At 42.0% G+C, this 26,776-nt stretch overlaps 1 protein-coding gene across 2 annotated transcripts; it reads right to left on the bottom strand.

Moving 5' to 3' along the window:
- Positions 1–1,017: 1,017 nt before the first annotated feature.
- A4GNT (alpha-1,4-N-acetylglucosaminyltransferase) lies at positions 1,018–18,905 on the bottom strand. 2 transcript variants are annotated; one of them, XM_082393475.1, is made up of 3 exons: positions 12,987–18,905; positions 10,800–11,237; positions 1,018–7,619 (listed from the first exon to the last, which is right to left on the bottom strand). In XM_082393475.1, the coding sequence occupies exons 2-3, from the start codon at positions 11,208–11,210 to the stop codon at positions 7,005–7,007; spliced, it is 1,026 nt and encodes a 341-aa protein (XP_082249601.1). In that variant the 5' UTR covers positions 11,211–11,237; positions 12,987–18,905; the 3' UTR covers positions 1,018–7,004. The 2 variants fall into 2 exon arrangements, with proteins under 2 accessions (XP_082249601.1, XP_082249600.1); XM_082393474.1 differs by having other exon boundaries at positions 10,800–18,905.
- Positions 18,906–26,776: the final 7,871 nt, after the last annotated feature.

Here is a 26,776-nt window from a genome sequence, read left to right as displayed (position 1 = left end):
ACATGGAATTACCATATGATCCAGCAATTCCACTTCTGGGTATATACACAAAAGAATTAAAAGCAGAGACTCAGACAGGTATTTGTACACACACGTTCATAACAGCATTATTCACGATAGCCAAAAGTTGGAAACAACCCAAGTGTCCATTGACAGATGAATGGATAAACAAAATATTATATATATATTATATACATACGTATATATTTCAGCCCTTAAAAAGGAATGAAATTCTGACACATGCTACAATAGGAATCAACCTTGAAAATGTTATGCTAAATGAAATAAGCCAGACACAAAAGGACATATATGATTCCACTTATGCAGCGTACCTAGTATAGTCAGGTTCATAGAGACAGAAAGCAGAATGGTGGTTGACAGGGCTGGGGGGGAGGAGGGAATGGAAATTATTGTCTAATGGGTACAGATTTTCAGTCAGGGATAATGAAGAAGTTCTAGAGGTGGATGGTGGTGCTTGTTGCACAACAATGTGAATGTACTCAATGCCATTGAATGGTACACTTGAAAATGGCTAAAATTGTAAAGTTTATAGAATGTATATTTTACCACAATTTTTTAAATGTAAAAAAAAAAAAAAAGTGGGTGGACAGGGGCCAGGCCCAAGTAGGGATGACTGTCAGCCAACAGCTCTGATGGGGAGTCCTGTTCCTCCTCTGCTCTCCTGGTCGGGGCACCCCTTTCCCTCCAGGACTTCCTGCAAGAGGGCAGAGAAGAATCCAGGCTGTGGAGTCAAAGACGCATTTAAATTCCACCTTCCCAGGCGGTGTAACCCTGGGAAGTCACTTACCCTCTCTGTAAAATGGGGAAAATAAACTCTACCTAGCAGGTCATTATGAGAACCAACTTAGTTAAAAACATCTCAGCCCAGGGCCTGGCAGTCATGGGTGTGTCCTCCCAAGTTCAGTCAAGTGTCAGGGTTGGGAGCATTTGTTTCTCAGTTCGCTTCCCTGAAGTATACAAAAAGTAGCTCTGTGCACGTGTGTGTGTGTATGTGTGTGTGTGTGTGTGTGTGTGCGCGTGCGCGTGCATGTGTCATTCCCACCAGCCTCAATTTCCCCATGTGGAAATGGGTGCCATCTTTTGCAGGGCTGTTGTGAGCAAGTGAACTTGACATTCACCCAGATCCACCTTCTCGGTAATGCCAAAAGCAAAAGTCTTTAGACTCCTTCTTCAGCTGACCCAGACCTCGCATGCGTGGAACCCGCACACCCTCCCTTTACTGGGCCACAGTTTGACATTTAATACAGCCAAGAGTTACTGAGTGCCTACTACGTGCCAGGCTCTGTTCTAAGACCCGAGGAAACCAAGAGTTTATAGAGGACTAGATCACTTAGCACTAGGAAGCTGTCACCTTCTGCTGTGCCACCTGTGCCACAACACACAAGATTTGGTGGCACGAGTGGGAACAGGTGTATCATCCAACACACAGGAACAAGCCAAAGGAGACTGGCCCTAGTGGGCTACTCCCGGGGACATTCCTGTCACCCTGAGCAGCTGAGCCGTAACTATTGGACGGACAGAATGGTGGGTTCTCCATATCTGTGGTTTCCATTTTGCCCTGTAGCCCCTCACCTCTTTCTCAGGCCAGTGCCAGATACCAGCTCTCTGACCAGCACAGACACCGTCACAACTGATCTCCTTCTTACACTTAGGGATGTGTCAGGAAACAGTGGGACGTGTCTGCTAATTGAGGGTCTACTTTACACTCTAGGGAGCCCGTAGTAGTAGTGCCCTCTGCTGTCAACTGCTGGCATCACACCTTGGAAGTCAGCTCCTGTTCCAGATCCCACTTTCCTAAAGGGCATATGAGGTGTAGGGAACAGGTCTCTCAGTGCTGGGATGCTGGCCACTAATGGTCCTGGAGGTGATTTTAGGTCAAAGGTGTATTGTTGAGTTTTCACAGTATTGATGTATAGATAGGCAGACAGGCGTATAGTTAGAAGGGCATTTTACATAAAAACCTGGTTTGCTGATTTCTTCTTGAAAAATCTGAGAATCTAGCAACAAAAGGCCCACATTCTCACATGTCAAGAATCAACTGGAACTGAGGGGGAACCCCTTCCCTAGGCAGAGCTTACATTCTAACCCATTCCCTGAAAAAGATCACTTTGAAGGACGTCTGTGCACTTATAAAAAGACCTCTTTCCTCCTCTTTTGCAAAATGAGAATGCAGGGTCATTTTAACCAGGACCCACGCTCTGAGTCTTGAAACAAACACTAGGTGGGGAGGGCTGAGACAGACTGCACAAATTGCGACAAAATAGTAAAATGTTTGTGCCCTTGATATACAAAGACTAGTTAAGTCACTAAGAAATAGAAAAACAATCCCATAGAAAAGTGAACAAAAGATTAGGCAAGTCACAGAACACAAAATTATACCAATTCAACATGTGAAACACTCAACCTCACCAAAAGTAACATAACAATTAGAGACATTTTTAAACAATAATATTGGCTAAAATTAAGTAGCCTTTTGGCACTGGTGAAGGATGGGAAAATGAGCGATTTCAAACAGGCTTTTTAAAAACAATTTTGCAGCACGTATCACAATTTAAAGTCCCCAAAATGTGGTAATCAGGACTACAGTATTTCTTGTACGATTAAAATTAGAATCAATTTAAATGTTCACCAACTGGGGTTTAAGTAAATAGATAATGATATATCCTACAATGAAACACTCTGCAGCCCTTACGAAGAATATATCTTGGTATGATAATGAAAAAAAGGTGTCCAAGACAAATGTATTGTTAAATTACAAACTGACATAATAATATGTATTATATTAATCCATTTATGTTTTTTTTAACTATACAAATGAGAAATTCAGGGGTGATATTCAAAATATTTAACCACTAAGCTGACATAAGCACTAGCACGCTGGGGCCGGTCTTCACGCTTTAACATATTCTTTTTTTTTGGCTGTGCGGCATGCAGGATCTTCCCCAGCCAGGGATCAAACCCGTGCCCCCTGCATTGGGAGTGTGGAGTTGTAACCACTGGACTGCCAGGGAAGTCCCCATCTTCACCCTTTAGTTGCTGCATTATGGGGGTCCTAGCGGGGAAGAACTAGGGCAGATGAGGCGATAGTGGGGGGCTACTTGGAGGCCTATGGCCAAGACTTTTTACAAATAGCATGGATATATATGCAGAGAAAAGTGAGAGACATACCAAACTTGACAGTGGTACAAGAGAGACTTTCACCTTTTCCTCCGTACAATCTTACTGTTTGAAATTCTAAGAACGAGTGTCAGATTTGGAAAAAAATTAACATAGGGGAAAACACCAGCATGGCCTATTTTCAAAATGTATCATGATGTAAACGTGTGGCTTAGACTCACCGAAGGCCAGAAGGAATCCAGGATCATCTGGAATCCCAACCTTCTTACCATTCACTACTCATTTTACTTTGCCCAATACCCCCCTCACCATCATGTTTTCTTTCCAGCTTTATTGAGAAATGATTGTCATACATCACTGTATAAGTTTAAGGTATACAGCATGATTTACATATATTGTGAAATGACAACCACAGTAGATTCAGCTAACATCCATATTCTCATACGGATACAGTAAAAAGAAAGAGAAAAAGGAAAAAATATTTCTCCTTGTGATGAGAACTCCTAGGATTTATTCTCTTAACAACTGTCCTATATATCACACAGCAGTGTTAGCTATAGTCATCATGTTGTACATTACATCTCTAGTGCTTACTTTTTTTAATCATATACGTTTTAACCTATGCATTTTTTCCCATCACCACCAAGTTTTGAAATATTCTTTTCTACTTAACAAACTGCATTTATTAAGTAATACATTATTAATTTATTCCCCACATTTTATTAAACAAAAACATTTTGCTGCCAGGTAAAACTCCCTACAAATGTCAAATTATCAATATTGCCACAGTGAATTCATACAATCACAGCCCAGCATAAAGAAATGTGACATTCAGGTTGACCTATTTGGTCCCATCATAAAACAGTTCATATATTTTTGAAATATTGAAAATATTTCTAATTAAACCCTTCCAAACCCTAGGGACTGGGAATGTTAGTTGGAGGACCATTTGTCATGCATTCTCCAGATGTGGAAATTAGATCCAGCGTGTGTGACCCTGCTCCTCCCTCAGAGGGCTAGCCCTAGGAAGCCTCACCTGTGGAGACACTCAGGTGAGCTGAAACCCAGCAGGGGTTCTGGGGACACAGGTCAGAGGGCAGCCATGGGGAGTAGCAGCAGGCCTCAAAGTCTCACTCTGGTGTCAGGCTGGACCTAAGAATCCAGAGCAAGTAGCTGGGAATAAATAAAGCTGGGGCAGGAGACATGACTTGCGGGTATTTTTTAATAAGACAGTCAGAACAGTGATTCTCAAAGGGGGAAATATCAGAATGAAAGGGGATGGGTGGATGTCATTTGAAAAAGCATCCTAATTTTATACATGGAGAAAAATATAAACTTATGTTTCTGTTAAAGCAACTACCAAAAAGAAAGTTCTAGAAAATCTTGGTTGTTGAGTATTTGTAGAAGAAATATTAATTCTCATACCTCCTAGAAAGAGGAGGTAAACTTTTATGTGACTGTAGAAGGGCCAGCAGTTTTTAAAATGTGAATTTGTAATTTGCTTTTATAAGCCAACTGGGGTAGAGTAGGGAATAGCAGACACCCTGGGGAGCAGAGGACACTATCCCTGGGGGGATGTGGGCAGTCATTAAGATGTAAGTACTAGGGACCTGCAATGGACTGAATGTTTGTGTCCCCCCAAATTCATATGTTGAAATCCTACCCCCAAAGTGATGATATTAGGAAGTGGGGCCTTTGGGAGGTTTAGGACATGAGGGTGGAACCCTCATGAATGGGATTAGTTCCCCTATAAAAGGGACCCCAGAGAGCTCCCTTGCCCCTTTCCACCATATGAAGATTCAACAAGAAGTGTGCCATCTGCCACTCAGAAGTGGATCCTCACTAGAACCCAACCATGCTGGCAACCTGATCTGGGACTTCCAGCCTCCAGAGCTGTGACAAATAAATTGTTGTTGTTTATAAGCCACCCGGTCTATAGTACTTTGTTATTGCAGCCCAAGCTGATTTAGACAGGACCTTGTCTGCTTGATCCAGCAGCATCTTCAGCATCTAAATCAGTGCTTGGCACACAGAAGGGACTCAATTAATATTACTGACTGAATGAATGTTTTAATGAATATCAAATTCAGGACTAGAAATCGTCTCTTTTTTCCCCAGCCAATTCTCTAACAGATCCTGTAATAAATCTTACAGAAGTAAATATAACATGTAGCAAAACCGTTAGCTGCCTATCCTAACACCCATTTTCTCTTCCTCCTTGAATGTCCCAGCCTCTCCTGCAGCTACATTCTGATCAATGAGATGTAAGGGGAAGTGTTATATGGTACTCGCAGGAAGTCTTCATAAGATAAGGGAAGTGCACCTTTCCTCTTTCCTTCATCCTGCTGCCTGAAATGCAGAAATGATGGGCTGGAGATCAAGCTGCCATATGGACTATGGGCAGGATGGCAAACAGAAAGATGGAAGAAGCCTAAGGTCCCTGATGACTGCAGTGACCATACCCACTCTGATCTGCCTGCCTTCAGACTACTTTTACGTGAGAGAGAAATGAACTTCTATACTTCTACGTCAATGGTCTTTGGGATTTTTCTATTATAGACACAGAAAGCCCACTCTTACTGACATGCGCGACCTGCACTTTCCCCCCTGCCAGCAGGGGGCGCCGAGCCCGCCTCTATGACCCGGGGCACGAGTGTCATCCTCGCTCAGCTACCGGGAGCTCCACCTCCTCGGGCACCTCTAGGACTTTGGCTTCCGGACAGGGGCAGCAACGTTGCTGTCAGTACTCAGTCTCCTTAGAACCCGCTGGGGTTTCAGCTTGAGGACAACACCAGGCTGCATCCATGCGGACAGGAGCACAGTTTTCTCAGGACCCTCCCAGGGAGGTCCCACTGGGAGAAAAAGGTGAGGAAAAAGTGAAGAGAAGTGAGGAAAAGTGGGGAGAGACTTCCTGTGTGCGACTGACTGCTGGGGGCTGGGGGAATCACTCTTCAGAGGACCCAGGAGAGAAGGGTCTGGATGTGGAAAACTGTGGGGTTTTAGTCCCTGTTGTGTGCAGTGTAGACTGTGTCCAGTGTGGTTCTTTGGTGTGTGGTGTCCAGTTTTCCTGGTGCTGTTTATTGAGGGGACTGCCCTTTCCCTGTTGTATGTTCGTGGCCCTTTTGTCATAAATAAACTGATCACACCCGTGTAGATTTGTTTCTGGGCTCTCTGTTCTGTTCCTCTGGTCCGTGTGTCTGTTTTTGTGCCAGGACCACACAACTGTTTTGGTTACTGTAGCTTTGTAATATTGTTTGAGGTCAGGGAGCGAGATGCCACCAGCCTGTTCTCCTTTCTGAGAATCGCTTTGGCTATTCCTGGTCCTTTGTTGTTCCACACAAATATTAGGATCCTTTGCTGTATTTCTGAGAAATATGCCATTGGAATTTTGGTAGGGATTGCTTTCAGAGTGTACATTGCTCTAGGTAGAATGGACATTTTAACAATATTCATCCTTCCAACCCATGAGTGTGTGATATCTTTCTATTTCCTTGTATCTTCTTCAATTTCTTCATCAATGTCCTAAAGTTTTCAATGTGCAGGCCTTTCACATCCTTGGTTAAACTTATTCCTAGGTGTTTTGTTCTTTTTGATGCAGATGTCAATAGGATTGTTTTCTTTTTCTTTCTGATGGTTCATTATTAGTGGTTAGAAATGCAGCTGTTTTTTGTGTATTGACTGTCACTTTACTGAATTCCTTTATTAGTTCTAATAGTTTTTTGGTGGAATGATGTGGAAAATTGTAACTGTAACTGATATGTGGGTGAGCCTCTGCACGCCTAGGGGAAGTGGAGATCAGGTGAAAGCCTGGCACTCCAGGGAACTGGCCAGTTCCACAGTGTAGCACCAAAGACCCAGCATTGGCTCTATTTGTTACCTGGGCCCTGCTCCCCAGTCACCGAGCCCTCTGGACCTTGAAGCAGGTCCCTGTAAGTCTTGGGACAGTGCTTATGGTAGAGATTTTCCACCAGTGTGTTGCTTCCTCTGACCACAGCCCTCCCTTCCTGGTTCATATGGTTCCACAGATGCAGCGCGTAGGAGTCGTTGAAGCTCGGCTCTGTGTCCCAGGCTTCATAGTAGCGCCTCCACTCTAGAAAGGAGATGGGGTAAAATCTTTGGGGGTGTAAGAAGGAGAAGTTTAAACACTTGAGGTCGCTCACCTCCTGGAAGTCTCTGAGTTTGCACCACACTCTCAAAATCCTCGTCATCAATTCGGGACCCTGGTGGCCCCAAATATTTGGATTGTAATTTTCCACAAAGTTTTCCATGCACTGCCACAGGAGAGGGTGGTGGGGGAGGAATCCAAACACCCCATTACTGGAGAACTGAGATGTCTGTGCAGCCAGAAAGTTGTCCTCGGGGATGGGTCTGATGGAGATGACATCAGTGTCCATGTAGACACCGCCGTACTTCCAGATGAAGGCCAGGCGGGATGCATCTGAACTGACATGGAGCCAGTATCTCTCTGCGCTGCTGTTGATCTGCAGGAGCAGGTGCAAATTAGCCCCCAGGCAGGGGAAGAGGGAGGGGTGTCACAGCAGGAAGCCAGGCACAGGGTAGCTGACTAGAAAGCAAGCCAACTTCCCAAAAATCTATTTGCCAAAAGCCCAATATTGCAAATTTACCAAAATTACCTCCACCCAAAAAAGTTGCCTTTAAGTGAAAAGTGTACAGCAATCAGTATCAATGGGAAGGTTTGAGCAGCTTTTAAAGATATCATGAAATTGTTTTTTGAAAAAAGCAGTAGAAAGCTGAAACCCAGAAGGGATTTCACAATGAACTGTATGAGTCACTTTCAGCAGGATGGAAATTAACCACAAATATGAAACTGTGAAGAAAGAATTTTTTGTAAGTCCTAAAAGTGCTGAGAACTGATAAAGAAAAATAAACAAATATGAAAATATAAGATAGATTAATATCTATGCTCTTTGAGAAATTGGTAAGAGAATCTTAAAATGCATCCATGCCTTCATTCACTAATTAATTCCTTTAATAATATTCATTGAAGGCCTACTTGCTATTCACCAAGCTCTAAGCTGCTAAGGATACAGCAGTGAACAAACAGATAAAAATCTTTACTGGCAGGAGATAGACAACAAACAAATAAATATATCATATGTTGGGTATTCATAAGGACTATGAAGGAAAAAAAGTCAGGCGAGGGGGCTATGAAGGGGGCAGGATGGAGCATTATCTTATCTTGGGTTCGAGCAGAACGTTGGATGAAGTGGGTGGATGAACCATGCTGGTATCTCCAAGAGGAGGGCTCTAGGTAGAGGAAACAGCAAGTGCAAGGGCCCTGGGGCAGGAGCACGCTCACTATGTACAGGAACAGGAAAACAGCAGTGCAGAGTAGTGAAGGGAGAAGGGTAGGAAACCAGATCAGAGCGGGGGCAGGGGCAGGAGTGAGGGAGGATCCCGTAGGCTGGGGTAAAGACTGAAATGATTTGGAAGGTTTGAAAGAAAGGAGTGATGTGATCTGAATTAGTCTAAAAGGGGTCACACTGGGTGCAGTGTGGAAAATAGATGGGGGCAGGGGGCAAAGGCAGAAGCAAAGAGGCAAGTTAGGAAGCCGTTGAAATAATCCCGGCAGGAGATGATGGTGGTTTAGACCAGGGTGACAATAAAGGAGATGAGAGAAGTGGTCAGATTCCAGGCACACGGTAAAGATAAAGCCGGTCAGGATGTGCTGATGGATTGGATATGGAGCCGGAGACAGAGGAGTCAAGGATAACTGAAAACGCTGAAATGTGAACAAAACAGAAATTGACTTTGAAACGAATAAAAATAACCCATTATAAATGCCAGTGTTCCCAAATGGAATGCTAAAATTTTGAATACAGAAAACACAGTAGATTTTTCTGAATTTAAATATGTTGATTAAAAGATTAAACAATGACCCTTGGTTTTTGACAAAAGAAACATTTTTTTAAATTCTACTATAAAGCCAAACGAAATCAAGTCCGCTAAGACTTTGCAGAAATCTTCACCTGAGCTATTAACATCATTATATTGTATACAATTGCTGAAAACCTCATGAATAATAATAGCTAAAATTTATCAATAACTGTGGTGGTGTGATGAATTGGGAGATTGGGATTGACATGTATACACTAAAACGGATAACTGATAAGAACCTGCTGTGTAAAAAAATAAATATAATTCAAAAATTCAAAAAAAATTTATCAATAACTGTTCTAATCTCTTATAATCTACACAAATCCTCAAAAATAGGTACTATTATTAGTCCTATTTTTCAAGTGAAAAAATTAAAAGGAAAGACCAAGAAGTTCAGTCATTCATGCAAGGTAAGAGAGGCAGAGGTTAGATTTTAACCCAGGCAGTCTGACTCCAGAGACCCACTTACTTTCAGTAAAAATAAGTAAAGTTGATTATTTGGTAAATTGGTGATTATTAGTGAACAGACCCAGGTATCAAAAGCTGCAGAGAAGGAAGGAAGCCTACCTTGACGTGGGCATTGGACTAACATCAACGTAAAACACAAGGCTCGCCCGGAGGTTAGCACCAGAAAGGGGATAAGGATTCTGTTTGCTCATTCCCTCCCCACCCCCTCAGTACTCATCCCTGGGCATCTTCAAGGGCTACAGTTGCCCAAATCAGTGCAGCAAATCCAGCGGTCACCAGCAGGTGATGGCACGCTAGGTCATCCTAACAGCTGGCCACCAGCTATCCTATTGTAGCCTAACTGGGGCAGAAGATGCCACAGCCCGACTCCTCCAAGGTGCAAGTGTGTCCCCCACCCAGGACAGCCCACTCAGTCCCCAGGTGAATGAGAGAGGGTGGAACAGGAGTTTTCTCTCTTTTTATACAAATATTGTAGTAGGCTGAATAACAGCCACTCAGTGGTCCTAATTCCTGAAACCTGTAAATATTACCCCCTATAGGAAAAGGGTCTTTGCCAATGTGATTAAATTAAGGATCTTGGGACTTCCCTGGAGGTCCGCGCTTCCACCGCAGGGGGCGTGGGTTCGATCCCTGGTCGGGGAACTAAGATCCCACATGCCACACAGTGCGGCCAAAAAAAAAAAAAAAAATTAAGGATCTTGAGCTGAGGAGATTATCCTGGATTATCATGGGCCCTAAATGCCACCACAAGTGTCCTTTAAAGGGAAAGGTAGAGGGAGCTTCACACAAAATTACAAAATTCCTAAGAGCCCCAGGAGTTTCTTGATCATATCTCAATGTAACCCAATCTCATACAGCAGCACCCACCTGATCTTTCATGAATTTTCTATTTACATCATTTTCAAGTTAAATATTGCCTAATTTCCCCCCTTAGGTGCAAAAAAGTTTAACATAGATGGGTTTAAAACTGTCAGTGAAAAATGAATGGTCTATACACCTAGAAAAGATGTAGAAACTCATTCAGTTAAGAATAGTCTCAAGAAATCCTAAGAAATAAGGTGAAAGCAAAAGGCAGCAGGGTAAAGATAAGCCTAAATCAAATCTCTTCTGTTTCCTTGAATCAGGACTCAACACCGTAGAATGAAGACCAGGCAAGAGTCGAAAGATCTGGGTTCTAGCCTATCTCTGACAATCTAGCCTTACCCTCAGTGTACCCATCTGTAAAATGGCTAGATTGGACCCATTTTCTATGGTCCTTCTCGACACCGACATTCTGAGATTCTCTGAACACTTACTTGAGTGTACCACGAAAACAACGGTGTGTCTTCAAACAGGCTTTTCATATCCAAAGGGAAGAGGAAAACATTGTCTATTGCTGAGAGGAGGGAAAGGGCCGGGGAAGTGGAGTTTGGGGGCAGCTGCATGGAACTGTTGAGCCCTTTCATAAGTAACAGCACAGGCTGCTCAGGGTAGACCTTGGCCGCCGACTCCACAGCACAGGAGACCAGCGGGGATAGCTCCGTTCTCTCTGAGGTCTCTAGGAACACGATGCTGCGCCCGTGGCCCAGGAGGGCTTCCAGCTCCTGCTGGGACTTGTAGGGAGGCAGGTGGGGGAAGAGGCAGCTGGACTTCAGGGTGAACTGGTAGAGGAAGCCACAGGCAAGCAGCAGGATGACCAACAGGGCGAGCTGAAGCTTCATCAGCATGTCCACCCGTCTCTCCCGTCCTGCTCCCTAAAATCAACACTATTAATTAAAAATTATAGTCACAAAACCTGATAAAGAGAGCACACAAGAAGATGATACCTGAATATCACTTTCAAGCTTAGATTTTTTTAACTGAAGTATAGTTGATTTATAATATCAGATTACTTTCAGGTGTATAGCATAGTGATTCAGTATTTTTACAGATCATATTTCATTAAAAGTTATTACAAAATAATGGCTATAATTCCCTTGCTAAACAATATATCCTTGTTGCTTATCAATTTTATACCTAGTATAGTTCATATTTCTTAATCCCCTACCCCTGTTTGCCCCCTGGCCCCTTCGCTCTCCCCTTTGGTCACCACTAGTTTGTTTTCTCTACCTTTGAGTCTGTTATGGTGTTGCATGTGTGTTCATTTGTATGATTTTTTACATTCCCCATGTAAGCGATATCATACAGTGTTTATCTTTCTCTGTCTGACTTATTTTAGTAAGTATAATATTCTCTAGGTCCATCCACGTTGCTGCAAATGGCAGAATTTCATTATTTTTGTGGCTGAGTAATAATGCCATTGTATATACATATGTATATATCACATCTTCTTTATCCATTCATCTTTTGATGGACACTTGGGTTGCTTCCATATCTCGCCTGTTGTAAATAGTGCTGCTATGTACATTGGGGTACATGTATCTTTTCAAATTAGTGTTTTTGTTTTCTTTGGTTATATACCAAGGAGTGGAATTGCTGGATCATATGGTACTTCTGTTATATTTTTAGTTTTTTCAGGAACCTCCATACTGTTTTCCACAGTGGCTGCACCAATTTACATTCCCACCAACAGTGTATGAGGGTTCCCTATTCTCTACCTCCTCGCCAACATTTGTTATTTGTAGACTTTTTGATGCTAGCCATTCTGACAGATGAAAGGTGATATGTCATTGTGGTTTTGATTTGCATTTCTCTAATAATTATAAGTTTTGATTTTTTAAATTCTAAATAAAATATGATCAAATCAAATCCAGCAATGTTAAAAAGAAAGATGCATTGATTAGGTTTTATTTGAGGAATGTAAGGATGATTTGCAATAGGAAAATAATGAATTAATAGGAAAACTATTAATGAAATGCATTATTTCCACAGATTAAAGAAGAAAAGCTGTATGATCATTTTGGCTCAGTAGATGCTAACAACAGCATGCTAAAATTTGACATCCATTCACGCTTTTTAAAAAGCACAAGGAAACTTTCTTAAGCTGACAATGTCTACCAGAACATATAACAATGATCATCCTTAATGTGAAGCATTTGAAATATCCCCATTAAGACCAGGAATATGACATGGATGTCCATTATCACTGTTACTTTCACCGCCATTCTGCTAAGTCTAACCAATGCAGTGAAACAAGAGAACATAATTTCTACTATGAATATTAGGAAGAGACAAAAATATCACTAGTTGTAGAAAGTGTGATTGCCTACCTAGAAAACCCAAGATAACTTACCAAAAAACTAATAGAACTAAGAAGAAGCAAACTGAAGATTAAATAACTTGCCAAGATTACACAGTTAGCGGAGCCATGACTTTAAACTAGGGTCTACCTGTCCCCAAAGCTCAGGCTCTGAGCAGTTACCTGCAGTATCACCCTCTCCTTCACCATAAGCTCTAACTCCAGCCAACTCCAGGACAGCAGAGATCTCCATTCATCAGTAGTCTATTTTTTGCTTTACATGTAACTCTTTCAGAAAATACAAATCCAGTAAATCAGAGCTTACCTTCTAGCCAGAAACTTGTAGTTAGCCAATACCTGCCGTCTTAGCAATGATGACAAGATTTTTCCTGCTACGCTTTCTGATGAATCACTACCTAACCTTCAATTCAACAGTGCTGAAGGAAGTAAATCATTGGCAGAAGATTATGCCAAACACAAGAAGTTCCCAGGAAACTCCTCCCTTTGCTAAGTTGCCCTAAGCACAGAGACTTGCAGATCGTAAGGGGTTCACATGATTTTTCAGGTGACCTACACAATAATCCTGCTGGTTTGTGGGCCTATCAGGAGGGTTACAAGGCAACAATTTCACCTGAAGAAAACTGTATAGTAGCACAATCCTGGCGCCAACAAAGTGTGCACCTAAGCAGTTTGGCCTCAGTCAAAATCATGGTCAGAGACTTGGGGAAGTTCCTTCACCAGACAACCCTGTAACTTGGTCCAAGCTTTGCAAACAAAAGATTTTGTTGAAAGAAAAGAAAATCCATCTCCACAAATAAGTAAGTAATGTAGAAACACCAGCAGTCCAAGGGCCTGGTGATCTGGAACGAGAATTGATTCCCCGATTTCAATTATGGTGGCTTCCCTTTGCCCAGAAGTCTCCACTGTGGGATGTGAGCTTCCTCCCCATCTCACGAGGTCAGCGTCACCACCCTCCACTGATGTGGTAATCCCCACATCTCCCAAGATAGTGTGACTCTCCTGTGGTCTGGTCCCTATCACCCCTGACAGGCACGCTTAGTAATCCTCTTTCGAGCCATCCTCTGCTCTGTCTTCACCCAGAGCCTTCTCTCAGCCATGAACAGGTATCCACAGAATGCTCTGGTGTGAACAAGGAGGTTCCCTCCTAAGCAGACTTTGGATCCTGATATAGCAGCTCCTACATCAAGGGAAGTAAAGCTGTCCCACTTGTCGGTGGCTTCTCGTTTTCTATGTGCCCGAGGTTCTCCAGGAATAGCTCTTTGGGTCTCCACACACTCCTCTTCCTTTTGGAGCTGAATTTCTTCTCTGGACCTTGTCAATTCTAGGGTCAGGGTACCTTGGCATCTTTGCAAAAGTTCCCTGGCACTGGATAGATTGGTCGTTCTTTCCTTATGGAGGGGCAGAGGAAGCAGAGCTCCTGGACCGCACTCTGGGGTAACCAAAGGACTCCATTTGTGGGAGTGGTACGTTCCTAGTGCCCACATTTCAGGTGGGGCACAGATCCTGGTGCCTTCTAGCTGCTTGCAAGATAGCCAACACCATCAAACAAGTGGTCGAGGCAGAGAGCAGGGAAGTAGTTGGTGATCTTTGTCACAGGGATGAAAGTGAGCATTAGCGATGCAGTGAAATACTAAGCACAAAAAGTAGGACCTGTCTGACCAAGAACCAAGTAGAGGGTGTGATGAAAAGAGCAATGAGCTTGGAGTCATGCCTCTACCCACTGTAGCCAAGAGTACCAGAGCAAGTCCTGAACCTGCCCAGAGCCTCGGCTCCTCTGTACAGTGCTGACCTCAGGCTCATTGTGAGGATGAAAGGGCTCTATAAGCCAAAGAAGCAACTCCCACTTTCCACCAAGGATAAGAGGAGAAAAGATGGAATACTATTACTGTAGATGGCCTGGACTCCCTGATGACAAACATCAAGTCGTTGTTGTTTTCAGATGAATAAAATCTGCTTCCCAGTGAACAGCTGAGAAGGAAATCCTCAGCCCCGTGTGAGAATTGTTGAGATGTGTGCAGAAGTCAGCAGTCAGCCTCTGGTGCCTGGGATCTTTTTAGGATCACAGCCTGATGTCCTTGCTGAGTCTTTCCAAGGAGGCCTCCTGTCATCTGAGGCACTCTACCAGGAACGTCCCAGGGACCCTGGATCCTTTCAGCCTTCCCTCTCATGTTCAGAGCAGAACTGCCTTCCCTTCGGTCTGCTCCCTCTTCTGCCTTCTCTGGCCTGTACCACACTAGCTTTCTGTCTGTGCAGGCAGATGCCACAGCAGCAGCTCCTAACCTGGACTCCACAGATCCCTAGAGGCTCAAGGATAGGTTTCAGGAGACCCTGGACCCTGAAGCCATAGCTTTCATTAGTACCTTTACCCTGGATGCCATTTATCCACAGCGTCTCCTACATATCACCTGAGGAATGTCCCTGCCCTTTGACCCTCCGTGACATTAATTCTGTTTAAAATTCCCACAGATATCTTCACCATACAATCTCAGGCCTTCTTCAACCAGCCAAGCAACCCCTAGGAACCTCAGTACAGATATCTGAGTAGAGATGTACCCAGAGCTATTTACCTTTAAGCAATGGATGGGTCTGAATACACTGGTGACAGTCACACATGCATCCAGGTATTATCTACTTTCCTAGAGTTTAGGTCTCCTGTGAGAGAGCTCTTACTTCCTACATTGCAACGTAAGCCGGACTTGGTCAATCCAATGGATTATGGAGCCTTGGTAATTGTTGCTGAGTGATGAGACCTTAGGAAACGTGGATTGGTGTAGCCCCAAATAAATGAACAGGATGGGAAAAAATTCTGAATCCGTTGTTCTTTCTATTGTATTTTACAATGCTGTTCTTTGGATGCTTGAAGCTAATACAAAGAAAAGGCAGTACCGGGAAGAAAATCAAGGAACCAGCAGAGATCTCGGCACTCGCTGGCCCTGCAGATAACCTCTGATAACCTCGGTTGGAAATAGTTCAGTGTTTGGATCTAGACTCCCTCTGCTATAAAGGACCCACTGTGTCAAGAAGGAAACGTTAAAGGAATTTTTAACAATAAATGTTTGTTGCCTACAATTACACGTGAAATGCTACCTCTCAATTCTGCAGCTTCTTTGAACTACAATTTACTGCAAGAGGAAATGTTCAAGCCAACAACCCTTATCCTGTTTTCTTTGGAGCTGTTGGAACCACAGTTCCGGTTTTTAACATTTGTTAAACAAGTGGGACTGATAAGATTGTTAAAGCATTCAGCCATTCGCAGGGCAAAACAAATACACAGAGAGTAATAGCTTATCAACGTTGCCAATTCCTTTCACCACTCTTCTGATGCTGAAACAGAGACTGGAGTGTTGGGTTTCCATGACAAGAGAGGAGACCACTGGACAGAGGCAGTTCAGTGCAGACTGAGAAAGAATCCATAGCCTAACCCTTGGGACACATTGAGGAGTGACATTATCAACATCAAATCTGGAGAAAAAAAATTTTTTTACTAAAAATCAGTGAGTTCATGCCAGAGTAAAATCTCCTTGTCCCGTGGCAATATTTTAAACTATTCTTCATTTCCAAGAAAAAAATGCTTCTAGCCTTGTGTTTCTGGAGATAATGGTTTTTGTTCTCCACACAGCCATACTAATCAAACATGCTTCTGCTTACAAAACCTTATATAGCTACCAAGAATGTGCTTCTGGGTTTATTCTGGATATTACTCTCTTCACACATGTAATTCTCCCCCTTTTTAAATTTACTTGCAGGTAAAAGAAGGGGTGGGGGAGAAGGGCAGGGAGATGAGGGGAAATAATTGTTCTCAATGAATCAGTTGTGCCTCAGACGCCACTCTTCCAGGTTGAAGAACAGGGTCTGCAAGAAGCCCACAGAAGTCAGTGCAACCAGTCTGATCATGGAGGGCTGTTCAAAGGGGCTTTGCTATTAACTTTTATAAGTCAGTGCTTAATTACTTCTTCCTGTAAGGAATTGGGAACATCTTGGAGCCACCTACACCAAGTGTCCACATGACACGGGTACCTTTATAAAGACTGAGTGGCCACGAGAATGAGCACTTCCCATTCTGGCTGAAAGAAACTGTTATGGACTGAATGTTTCTGGCCCTACCCCCCAACCCGTACCATCACCAAAATTCCTATGTTAAAGCCCTAACCCCCAATGTGATGGTATTTGGAGGTAGGGCCTTTCAGAAGCCATCAACCTTAGATGAGATCATGAGGGTGGGATCCTTATAAGAAGAGGAAGACAGAGATCCCTCTCCCCATGAGCACACACAAGGAAAGGCCATGTGAAGACACAGCAAGAAGGTAGCTGTCTACGATCCAGGAAGAGGGTCCTCACCAGGAACCCAATCTGTACCTTTATATTGGACTTCCCAGCCTCCAGAACTGTGAGGAGTAAGGGTCTGTTGATGAAGCCACCAGTCTGAAGTATTTTGTATAGCAGCCCAAGCTGACTGAGACAGACCTCACAGTAAGCTGCTTCTCTCTGATCTCCATCCATATGCTTTCCTGAGAATCTGTTTTTGCAGTTGGAGCTGCTCTTTAAGGTTTGGAGAACTGAGACCAGGCCTCCAGTGGGGAAAGGGCAAATTCATCTGCAACAGAAACCCGTAACAGGTGGAAGTGTCCTCCTTACCTGAGACCTCTCTGCCTTCCCTTCCTCTTGTCCTTCCGCACACCCCACAATCTGTCCTCTTGTTATACCTTTTCTATTTATTTATTTATTTATTTATTTATTTATTTATTTATTTATGGCTGTGTCGGGTCTTCATTTCTGTGCAAGGGCTTTCTCTAGTTGCGGCAAGTGGGGGCCACTCTTCATCGCAGTGTGCAGGCCTCTCACTATCGTGGCCTCTCTTGTTGCGGAGCACAGGCTCCAGACGCCCAGGCTCAGTAGTTGTGGCTCATGGGCCTAGTTGCTCCGCGGCATGTGGGATCCTCCCAGACCAGGGCTCGAACCCGTGTCCCCTGCATTGGCAGGCAGACTCAACCACTGCGCCACCAGGGAAGCCCATACCTTTTCTATTTAAATGGAGATCCTTGGTCTCCCTTATCTCAGTGCCTGACAATCACCATGCACCCACTACCCAAGTCAAAAATCAGGGAGTCATTCTTTTTTTTTAATACTCTTCTTAATTGAAGTATAATTGATTTACAATATTACATTAGTTTCAGGTGTACAGCATAGCGAGTCAATATTTTTATAGATTATATTCCATTTAAAGTTATTATAAAATAATAGCTATATTTCCCTCTGCTGTACAATATATCCTTGCTCCTTATCAATGTTATACATAGTAATTTGTACCTCTTAATCCCTTACCCCTATCTTGCCCCTCCTCTCTTCTCTCACCCTCACTGGTAACTACTTCTTTGTTTTCTATATCTGTGAGTCTGTTTCTGTTTTGTTATATACATTCATTTGTTTTATTTTTCAGATTCCACATATAAACAATATCATACAGTATTTGTCTTTCTCTGACTTATTTCACTAGGCATAATATTCTGTAGGTCCATCCACATTGGTGCAAATGCTGTGGAATTTCATTCTTTTTATGGATGAGTAATATTTCATTGTGTGTGTGTGTGTGTGTGTGTGTGTGTGTGTGTGTGTGTGTATCTCACGTCTTCTTTATCCATTAATCTGCTGATGGACATGGGTTACTCCCATATGTTAGCTCTTGTAAATAATGCTGCTATGAGCACTGGGATGCATGTATCTTTTTGAGTTAGTGTTTTAGTTTTTTTCAGATATATATACCCAGGAGTGAAATTTCTGGGTCGTATGGTAGTTCTATTTTTATTTTTTTGAGGAACCTCCATACTGTTTTCCACAGTGGCTACACCAGTTTACATTCCCACCAACACTGTGCAGGGGTTCCCTTTTTTCCACATCCCCGCCAACGTTTGTTGTTTGTAGACTTTTTGATGTTAGCCGTTCTGACAGGTGTGAGGTGATGTTCCATTGTGGTGTTTTTTTTTTTAACATCTTTATTGGAGTATAATTGCTTTACAATGGTGTGTTAGTTTTTGCTTTATAACAAAGTGAATCAGCTATACATATACATATGTTCCCATATCTCTTCCCTCTTGCCTCTCCCTCCCTCCCACCCTCCCTATCCCACCCCTCTAGGTGGTCACAAAGCACCGAGCTGATCTCCCTGTGCTATGCGGCTGCTTCCCACTAGCTATCTATTTTACATTTGGTAGTGTATATATGTCCATGACACTCTCTCACCCTGTCACATCTCACCCCTCCCATTCCCCATATCCTCAAGTCCATTCTCTAGTAGGCCTGTGTCTTTATTCCCATCTTGCCACTAGGTTCTTCATGACCTTTTTTTTTTTTTCTTAGATTCCATATATATGTGTTAGCACACTGTATTTGTTTTTCTCTTTCTGACATACTTCACTCTGTATGACAGACTCTAACTCCATCCACCTCACTACAAATACCTCCATTTCGTTTCTTTTTATGGCTGAGTAATATTCCGTTGTATATATGTGCCACATCTTCTTTATCCATTCATCCGATGATGGACACTTAGGTTGCTTCTATGTCCTGGCTATTGTAAATAGAGCTGCAATGAACATTTTGGTACGTGACTCTTTTTGAATTATGGTTTTCTCAGGGTATATGCCCAGTAGTGGGATTGCTGGGTCATATGGTAGTTCTATTTTTAGTTTTTTAAGGAACCTCCATACTGTTCTCCATATTGGCTGTATCTATTTACATTCCTACCAACAGTGCAAGAGGGTTCCCTTTTCTCCACACCCTCTCCAGCATTTATTGTTTCTAGATTTTTTGATGATGGCCGTTCTGACTGGTGTGAGATGATACCTCATTGTACTTTTGATTTGCATTTCTCTAATGATTAATGATGTTGAGCATTCTTTCATGTGTCTGTTGGCAATCTGTATATCTTCTTTGGAGAAATGTCTATTTAGGTCTTCTGCCCATTTTTGGATTGGGTTGTTTGTTTTTTTCTTATTGAGCTGCATGAGCTGCTTGTAAATCTTGGAGATTAATCCTTTGTCAGTTGCTTCATTTGCAAATATTTTCTCCCATTCTGATGGTTGTCTTTTGGTCTTGTTTATGGTTTCCTTTGCTGTGCAAAAGCTTTAAGTTTCATTAGGTCCCATTTGTTTATTTGTGTTTTTATTTCCATTTCTCTAGGGGCTGGGTCAAAAAGAATCTTGCTGTGATTTATGTCATAGAGTGTTCTGCCTATGTTTTCTTCAAAGAGTTTGATAGTGTCTGACCTTACACTTAGGTCTTTAATCCATTTTGAGTTTATTTTTGTGTATGGTGTCAGGGAGTGTTCTAATTTCATACTTTTACATGTACCTGTCCAATTTTCCCAGCACCACTTATTGAAGAGGCTGTCTTTTCTCCACTGTATATGCTTGCCTCCTTTATCGAAGATAAGGTGACCATATGTGCGTGGGTTTATCTCTGGGCTTTCTATCCTGTTCCATTGATCTATATTTCTGTTTTTGTGCCAGTACCAAACTGTCTTGATTACTGTAGCTTTGTAATATAGTCTGAAGTCAGGGAGCCTGATTCCTCCAGCTCCATTTTTCGTTCTCAAGATTGCTTTGGCTATTCGGGGTCTTTTGTGTCTCCATACAAATTGTGAAATTTTTTGTTCTAGTTCTGTGAAAAATGCCAGCGGTAGTTTGTTAGGGATTGCATTGAATCTGTAGATTGCTTTGGGTAGTAGAGTCATTTTCACAATGTTGATTCTTCCAATCCAAGAACATGGTATATCTCTCCATCTATTTGTATCATCTTTAATTTCTTTCATCAGTGTCCTATAATTTTCTGCACACAGGTCTTTTGTCTCCTTAGGTAGGTTTATTCCTAGATATTTTATTCTTTTTGTTGCAATGGTAAACGGGAGTGTTTTCTTAATTTCACTTTCAGATTTTTCATCATTAGTATATAGGAATGCAAGAGATTTCTGTGCATTAATTTTGTATCCTGCTACTTTACCAAATTCATTGATTAGCTCTAGTAGTTTTCTGGTAGCATCTTTAGGATTCTCTATGTATAGTATCATGTCATCTGCAAACAGTGACAGCTTTACTTCTTCTTTCCCGATTTGGATTCCTTTTATTTCTTTTTCTTCTCTGATTGCTGTGGCTAAAACTTCCAAAACTATGTTGCATAAGAGTGGTGAGAGTGGGCAACCTTGTCTTGTTCCTGATCTTCGTGGAAATGGTTTCAGTTTTTCACCATTGAGGACAATGTTGGCTGTGGGTTTGTCATATATGGCCTTTATTATGTTGAGGAAAAGTTCCCTCTATGCCTACTTTCTGCAGGGCTTTTATCATAAATGGGTGTTGAATTTTGTCGAAAGCTTTCTCTGCATCTATTGAGATGATCATATGGTTTTTCTCCTTCACTTTGTTAATATGATGTATCACGTTGATTGATTTGCGTATATTGAAGAATCCTTGCATTCCTGGATTAAACCCCACTTGATCATGGTGTATAATCCTTTTAATGTGCTGTTGGATTCTGTTTGCTAGTATTTTGTTGAGGATTTTTGCATCTATGTTCATCAGTGATATTGGCCTGTAGTTTTCTTTCTTTGTGACATCTTTGTCTGGTTTTGGTATCAGGGTGATGGTGGCCTCGTAGAATGAGCTGGGGAGTGTTCCTCCCTCTGCAATATTTTGGAAGAGTTTGAGAAGGATAGGTGTTAGCTCTTCTCTAAATGTTTGATAGAATTCGCCTGTGAAGCCATCTGGTCCTGGGCTTTTGTTTGTTGGAAGATTTTTAATCACAGTTTCAATTTCAGTGCTTGTGATTGGTCTGCTCATATTTTCTATTTCTTCCTGGTTCAGTCTCGGCAGGTTGTGCATTTCTAAGAATCTGTCCATTTCTTCCAGGTTGTCCATTTTATTGGCATAGAGTTGCTTGTAGTAATCTCTCATGATCGTTTGTATTTCTGCAGTGTCAGTGGTTACTTCTCCTTTTTTGTTTCTAATTCTATTGATTTGAGTCTTCTCCCTTTTTCTCTTGATGAGTCTGGCTAATGGTTTATCAATTTTGTTTATCTTCTCGAAGAACCAGCTTTTAGTTTCATTGATTTTTGCTATTGTTTCCTTCATTTCTTTCTGATCTGATCTTTATGATTTCTTTCCTTCTGCTAGCTTTGGGGTTTTTTTGCTCTTCTTTCTCTAATTGCTTTAGGTGCAAGGTTAGGTTTATTCGAGATGTTTCCTGTTTCTTGATGTAGGCTTGTATTGCTATAAACTTCCCTCTTAGAACTGCTTTTGCTGCATCCCATAGGTTTTGGGTCGTCGTGTCTCCATTGTCATTTGTTTCTAGGTATTTTTTGATTTCCCCTTTGATTTCTTTAGTGATCACTTCGTTATTAAGTAGTGTATTGTGTAGCCTCCATGTGTTTGTATTTTTTACAGATCTTTTCCTGTAATTGATACCTAGTCTCATAGCGTTGTGGTCGGAAAAGATACTTCATACGATTTCAATTTTCTTAAATTTACCAAGGCTTGATTTGTGACCCAAGATATGACCTATCCTGGAGAATGTTCCATGAGCACTTGAGCAGATAGTGTATTTATTCTGTTGTTTTTGGGTGGAATGTCCTATAAATATCAATTAAGTCCATCTTGTTTAATGTATCATTTAAAGCTTGTGTTTCCTTATTTATTTTCATTTTGGATGATCTGTCTATTGGTGAAAGTGGGGTGTTAAAGTCCCCTACTATGATTGTGTTACTGTCGATTTCCCCTTTTATGGCTGTTAGTATTTGCCTTATGTATTGAGGTGCTCCTGTGTTGGGTGCATAAATATTTACAATTGTTATACCTTCCTCTTGGATCGATCCCTTGATCATTATGTAGTGTCCTTCTTTGTCTCTTGTAATAGTCTTTATTTTAAAGTCTATTTTGTCTGATATGAGAATTGCTACTCCAGCTTTCTTTTGATTTCCATTTGCATGGAATATCTTTTTCCATCCCCTCACTTTCAGTCTGTATGTGTCTCTAGGTCTGAAGTGGGTCTCTTGTAGACAGCATATATATTGGTCTTGTTTTTGTATCCATTCAGCCAGTCTGTGTCTTTTGGTAGGAGCATTTAATCCATTTACATTCAAGGTAATTATCGATATGTATGTTCCTATTCCCATTTTCTTAAATGTTTTGGGTTTGTTATTGTAGGTGTTTTCCTTCTCTTGTGTTTCTTGCCTAGAGAAGTTCCCTTAGCATTTGTTGTAAAGCCGGTTTGGTGGTGCTGAACTCTCTCAGCTTTTGCTTGTCTGTAAAGGTTTTAATTTCTCCATCATATCTGAATGAGATCCTTGCTGGGTAGAGTAACCTTGGTTGTAGGTTTTTCTCCTTCATCACTTTAAGTATATCCTGCCACTCCCTTCTGGCTTGCAGAGTTTCTGCTGAAAGATCAGCTGTTAACCTTATGAGGATTCCCTTGTGTGTTATTTGTTGTTTTTCCCTTGCTGCTTTTAATATGTTTTCTTTATATTTAATTTTTGATAGTTTGATTAATATGTGTCTTGGCGTGTTTCTCCTTGGATTTATCCTGTATGGGACTCTCTGCACTTCCAGGACTTGATTAACTATTTCCTTTCCCATATTAAGGAAGTTTTCAACTATAATCTCTTCAAATATTTTCTCAGTTCCTTTCTTTTTCTCTTCTTCTTCTGGGACCCCTATAATTCGAATGTTGGTGCGTTTAATGTTGTCCCAGAGGTCTCTGAGACTGTCCTCAGTTCTTTTCATTCTTTTTTCTTTATTCTGCTCTGCACTAGTTATTTCCACTATTTTATCTTCCAGGTCACTTATCCGTTCTTCTGCCTCTGTTATTCTGCTATTGATCCCGTCTAGAGTATTTTTAATTTCATTTATTGTGTTTTTCATCGTTGCTTGGTTCCTCTTTAGTTCTTCTACGTCCTTGTTAAATGTTTCTTGCATTTTGTCTATTCTATTTCCAAGATTTTGGATCATCTTTACTATCATTATTCTGAATTCTTTTTCAGGTAGACTGCCTATTTCCTCTTCATTTGTTAGGTCTGGTGTGTTTTGACCCTGCTCCTTCACCTGCTGTGTGTTTTTTTGTCTTCTAATTTTGCTTATCTTACTGTGTTTGGGGTTTCCTTTTCACAGGCTGCAGGTTCGTAGTTTCCGTTGTTTTTGGTATCTGTCCCCAGTGGCTAAGGTTCGTTCAGTGGGTTGTGTAGGCTTCCTGGTGGAGGGGACTAGTGCCTGTGTTTTGGTGGATGAGGCTGGATCTTGCCTTTCTGGTGGGCACGTCCCCGTCTGGTGGTGTGTTTTGGGGTGTCTGTGGCCTTATTATGATTTTAGGCAGCCTCTCTGCTAATGGATGGGGCTGTGTTCCTGTCTTGCTAGTTGTTTGACATAGGGTGTCCAGCACTGTAGCTTGCTGGTCATTGAGTGAAGCTGGGTCTTGATGTTGAGATGGAGATCTCTGAGAGATTTTCGCCGTTTGGTATTATGTGGAGTTGGGAGGTCTCTTGTGGACCAGTGTCCTGAAGTTGGCTCTCCCACCTCAGAGGCACAGCCCTGATGCCTGGCTGGAGCACCAAGAGCCTTTCATCCACACGGCTCAGAATAAAAGGGAGAAAAAAATAGAAAGAAAGAAAGAGGATAAAATAAAATAAAATAAAGCTATTATATAAAAAATAAGAAAAAATATTATTAAGAATAAATTTATTAAGAAAAAAATTTTTTTTTAATTTTTAAAAATAGATTTATTAATTTTTTATAATAAAAAATAAGAAAAAAATTATTAAGAAAAAATTTATTAAGAAAAATTTTTTTTAATTTTTTAAAATAAAAAATATGAAAAAACTTATTTAAAAATTTTTTTTAATTTCTAAATATAGAAAATAAGGAAAAAATTATTAAGAAAATATTTATTAGGAAAAAAAAATTTTTTTAAGTAAAAAAAAAAAAAACAACGGACAGACCTAACCCTAGGACTAATGGTGAAAGCAAAGCTATACAGACAAAATCTCACCCAGAAGCATACACCTATACACTCACAAAAAACGGAAAAGGAGAAAAATTAATATATCCTGCTCCCAAAGTCCACCTCCTGAATTTGGGATGATTCGTTGTCTATTCAGGTATTCAACAGATGCAGGCACATCAAGTTGCTTGTGGAGCTTTAATCCGCTGCTCCTGAGGCTGCTGGGAGAGATTTCCCTTTCTCTTCTTTGTTCATACAGCTCCCAGGGTTCAGCTTTGGATTTGGACCCACCTCTGCATGTAGGTCGCCTGAGGGCATCTGTTCCCCGCCCAGACAGAACAGGGTTAAAGGAGTAGCTGCTTCGGGGGCTCTGGCTCACTCAGGCGGGGGGGGAGGGAGGGGTACGGATGCGGGGCGAGCCTGCTGCAGCAGAGGCCGGCGTGACGTTGCAGCAGCCTGAGGCGCGCCGTGCGTTCTCCCGGCGAAGTTGTCCCTGGATCACGGGAGCCTGGCAGTGGCGGGCTGCACCTGCTCCCGGGAGGAGCGGTGTGGAGAGTGACCTGTGCTCGCACACAAGCTTCTTGGTGGCGGCAGCAGCAGCCTTAGCGTCTCATGCCCATCTCTGGGGTCTGCGCTGATAGCCGCGGCTCGCGCCCGTCTCGGGAGCTCGTTTAGGCGGCGCTCTGAATCCCCTCTCCTTGCGTGCCGCGAAACAAAGAGGCAAGAAAAAGTCTCTTGCCTCTTCGGCAGCTGCAGACTTTTTCCCGGATTCCCTCCCGGCTAGCACCAAAGCCCAAGCGTCAGCTCCCAGCCCCCGCCCACCCCAGGCGGGTGAGCAGACAAGCCTCTCGGGCTGGTGAGTGCTACTCGGCACCGATCCTCCGTGCGGGAATCTCTCCGCTTTGCCCTCCGCACCCATGTGGCTGAGCTCTCCTCCGTGGCTCCGAAGCTTCCCCCCTCTGCCACCCACAGTCTCTGCCCGCGAAGGGGCTTCCTAGTGTGTGGAAACCTTTCCTCCTTCACAGCTCCCTCCCACTGGTGCAGTTCCTGTCCCTATTCTTTTGTCTCTGTTTTTTTCTTTTTTCTTTTGCCCTACCCAAGTACGTGGGGATTTTCTTGCCTTTTGGGAGGTCTGACGTCTTCTGCCAGCGTTCAGTGGGTGTTCTGTAGGAGCAGTTCCACGTGTAGATGTATTTCTACTGTATCTGTGGGAAGGAAGGTGATCTCCACGTCTTACTCTTCCGCCATCTTGCCCAGACCCCCTCCATTGTGGTTTTGATGTGCATTTCTCTATTGGCGATATTTAACATATTTTCATGTGCCTGTTAGCAATCTGTATATCTTCTTTGGAAAAATATTTATTCAGGTCTTCTGGCCATTTTTTAATCGGGGTGTTTGTTTTTTGATATTGAGTTCTTTGAGCTGTTCATATTCTTTGGATGTTAACCCCTTATTGATCATAACATTTGCAAATATTTTCTCCCATTTAGTAGGCCATCTGTTTGTTTTCTCAGTGGTTTCCTTTGCTGTGCAAAAGCTTCCAAGTTTAATTAGGTCCCGTTTATTTATTTTTGCTTTTATTTATTTTTTTGCCTTAGGAGACAGATCCCAAAAAATATTGCTACAATTTATGTCAAAGAGTGTTCTGCCTATGTTCTCTTCTAGAAGTGTTATGGTTTCATGTCTTACATTTAGGTCTTTAATCCATTTTGAGTTTATTTTTGTATATGGTATGAGTAAATGTTCTAATCTCATTCTTTCATGTGTAGCTGTCCAGTTTTCCCAACACAACTTATTGAGGAGACTGTCTTTTCTCCACTGTATACTCTTGCCTCTGTTGTTTTAGATTAATTGACCATAGGTGTGTGGGTTTATTTCTGAACTCTCTATTCTAATCCATTTAATCTGTTTTTGTGCCAGTACAATGCTGTTTTGATTACTGTAGCTTTATTGTATAGTCTGAAATCAGGGACCATGATACCACAAGCTTTGTTCTTTTTTCTCAGGATTGCTTTGGCAATTCAAGTCTTTTGTGGTTCCATATAAATTTTAGGATTATTTGTTCTAGTTCTATGAAAAGTGTCGTGGAGACTTTTGGGTTTTCTATATATAGTATCA

The sequence above is a fragment of the Balaenoptera borealis genome (assembly GCF_965194805.1).
Source record: "Balaenoptera borealis genome assembly, chromosome: 5".
Lineage (NCBI taxonomy): Eukaryota > Metazoa > Chordata > Mammalia > Artiodactyla > Balaenopteridae > Balaenoptera > Balaenoptera borealis.
Note: the sequence above shows the minus strand (reverse complement) of the source record. Positions and strands in the feature narration are given on the sequence as shown.

Coding starts and splice junctions, on each gene's coding strand:
- A4GNT (XM_082393474.1), bottom strand. CDS start 11,210: ATGCTGATGAAGCTTCAGCTCGCCCTGTTGGTCATCCTGCTGCTTGCC. Junction 7,620..10,799: donor TGTTTTCGTGGTACACTCAA/GTAAGTGTTCAG, acceptor CTGCTCCTGCAG/ATCAACAGCAGCGCAGAGAG.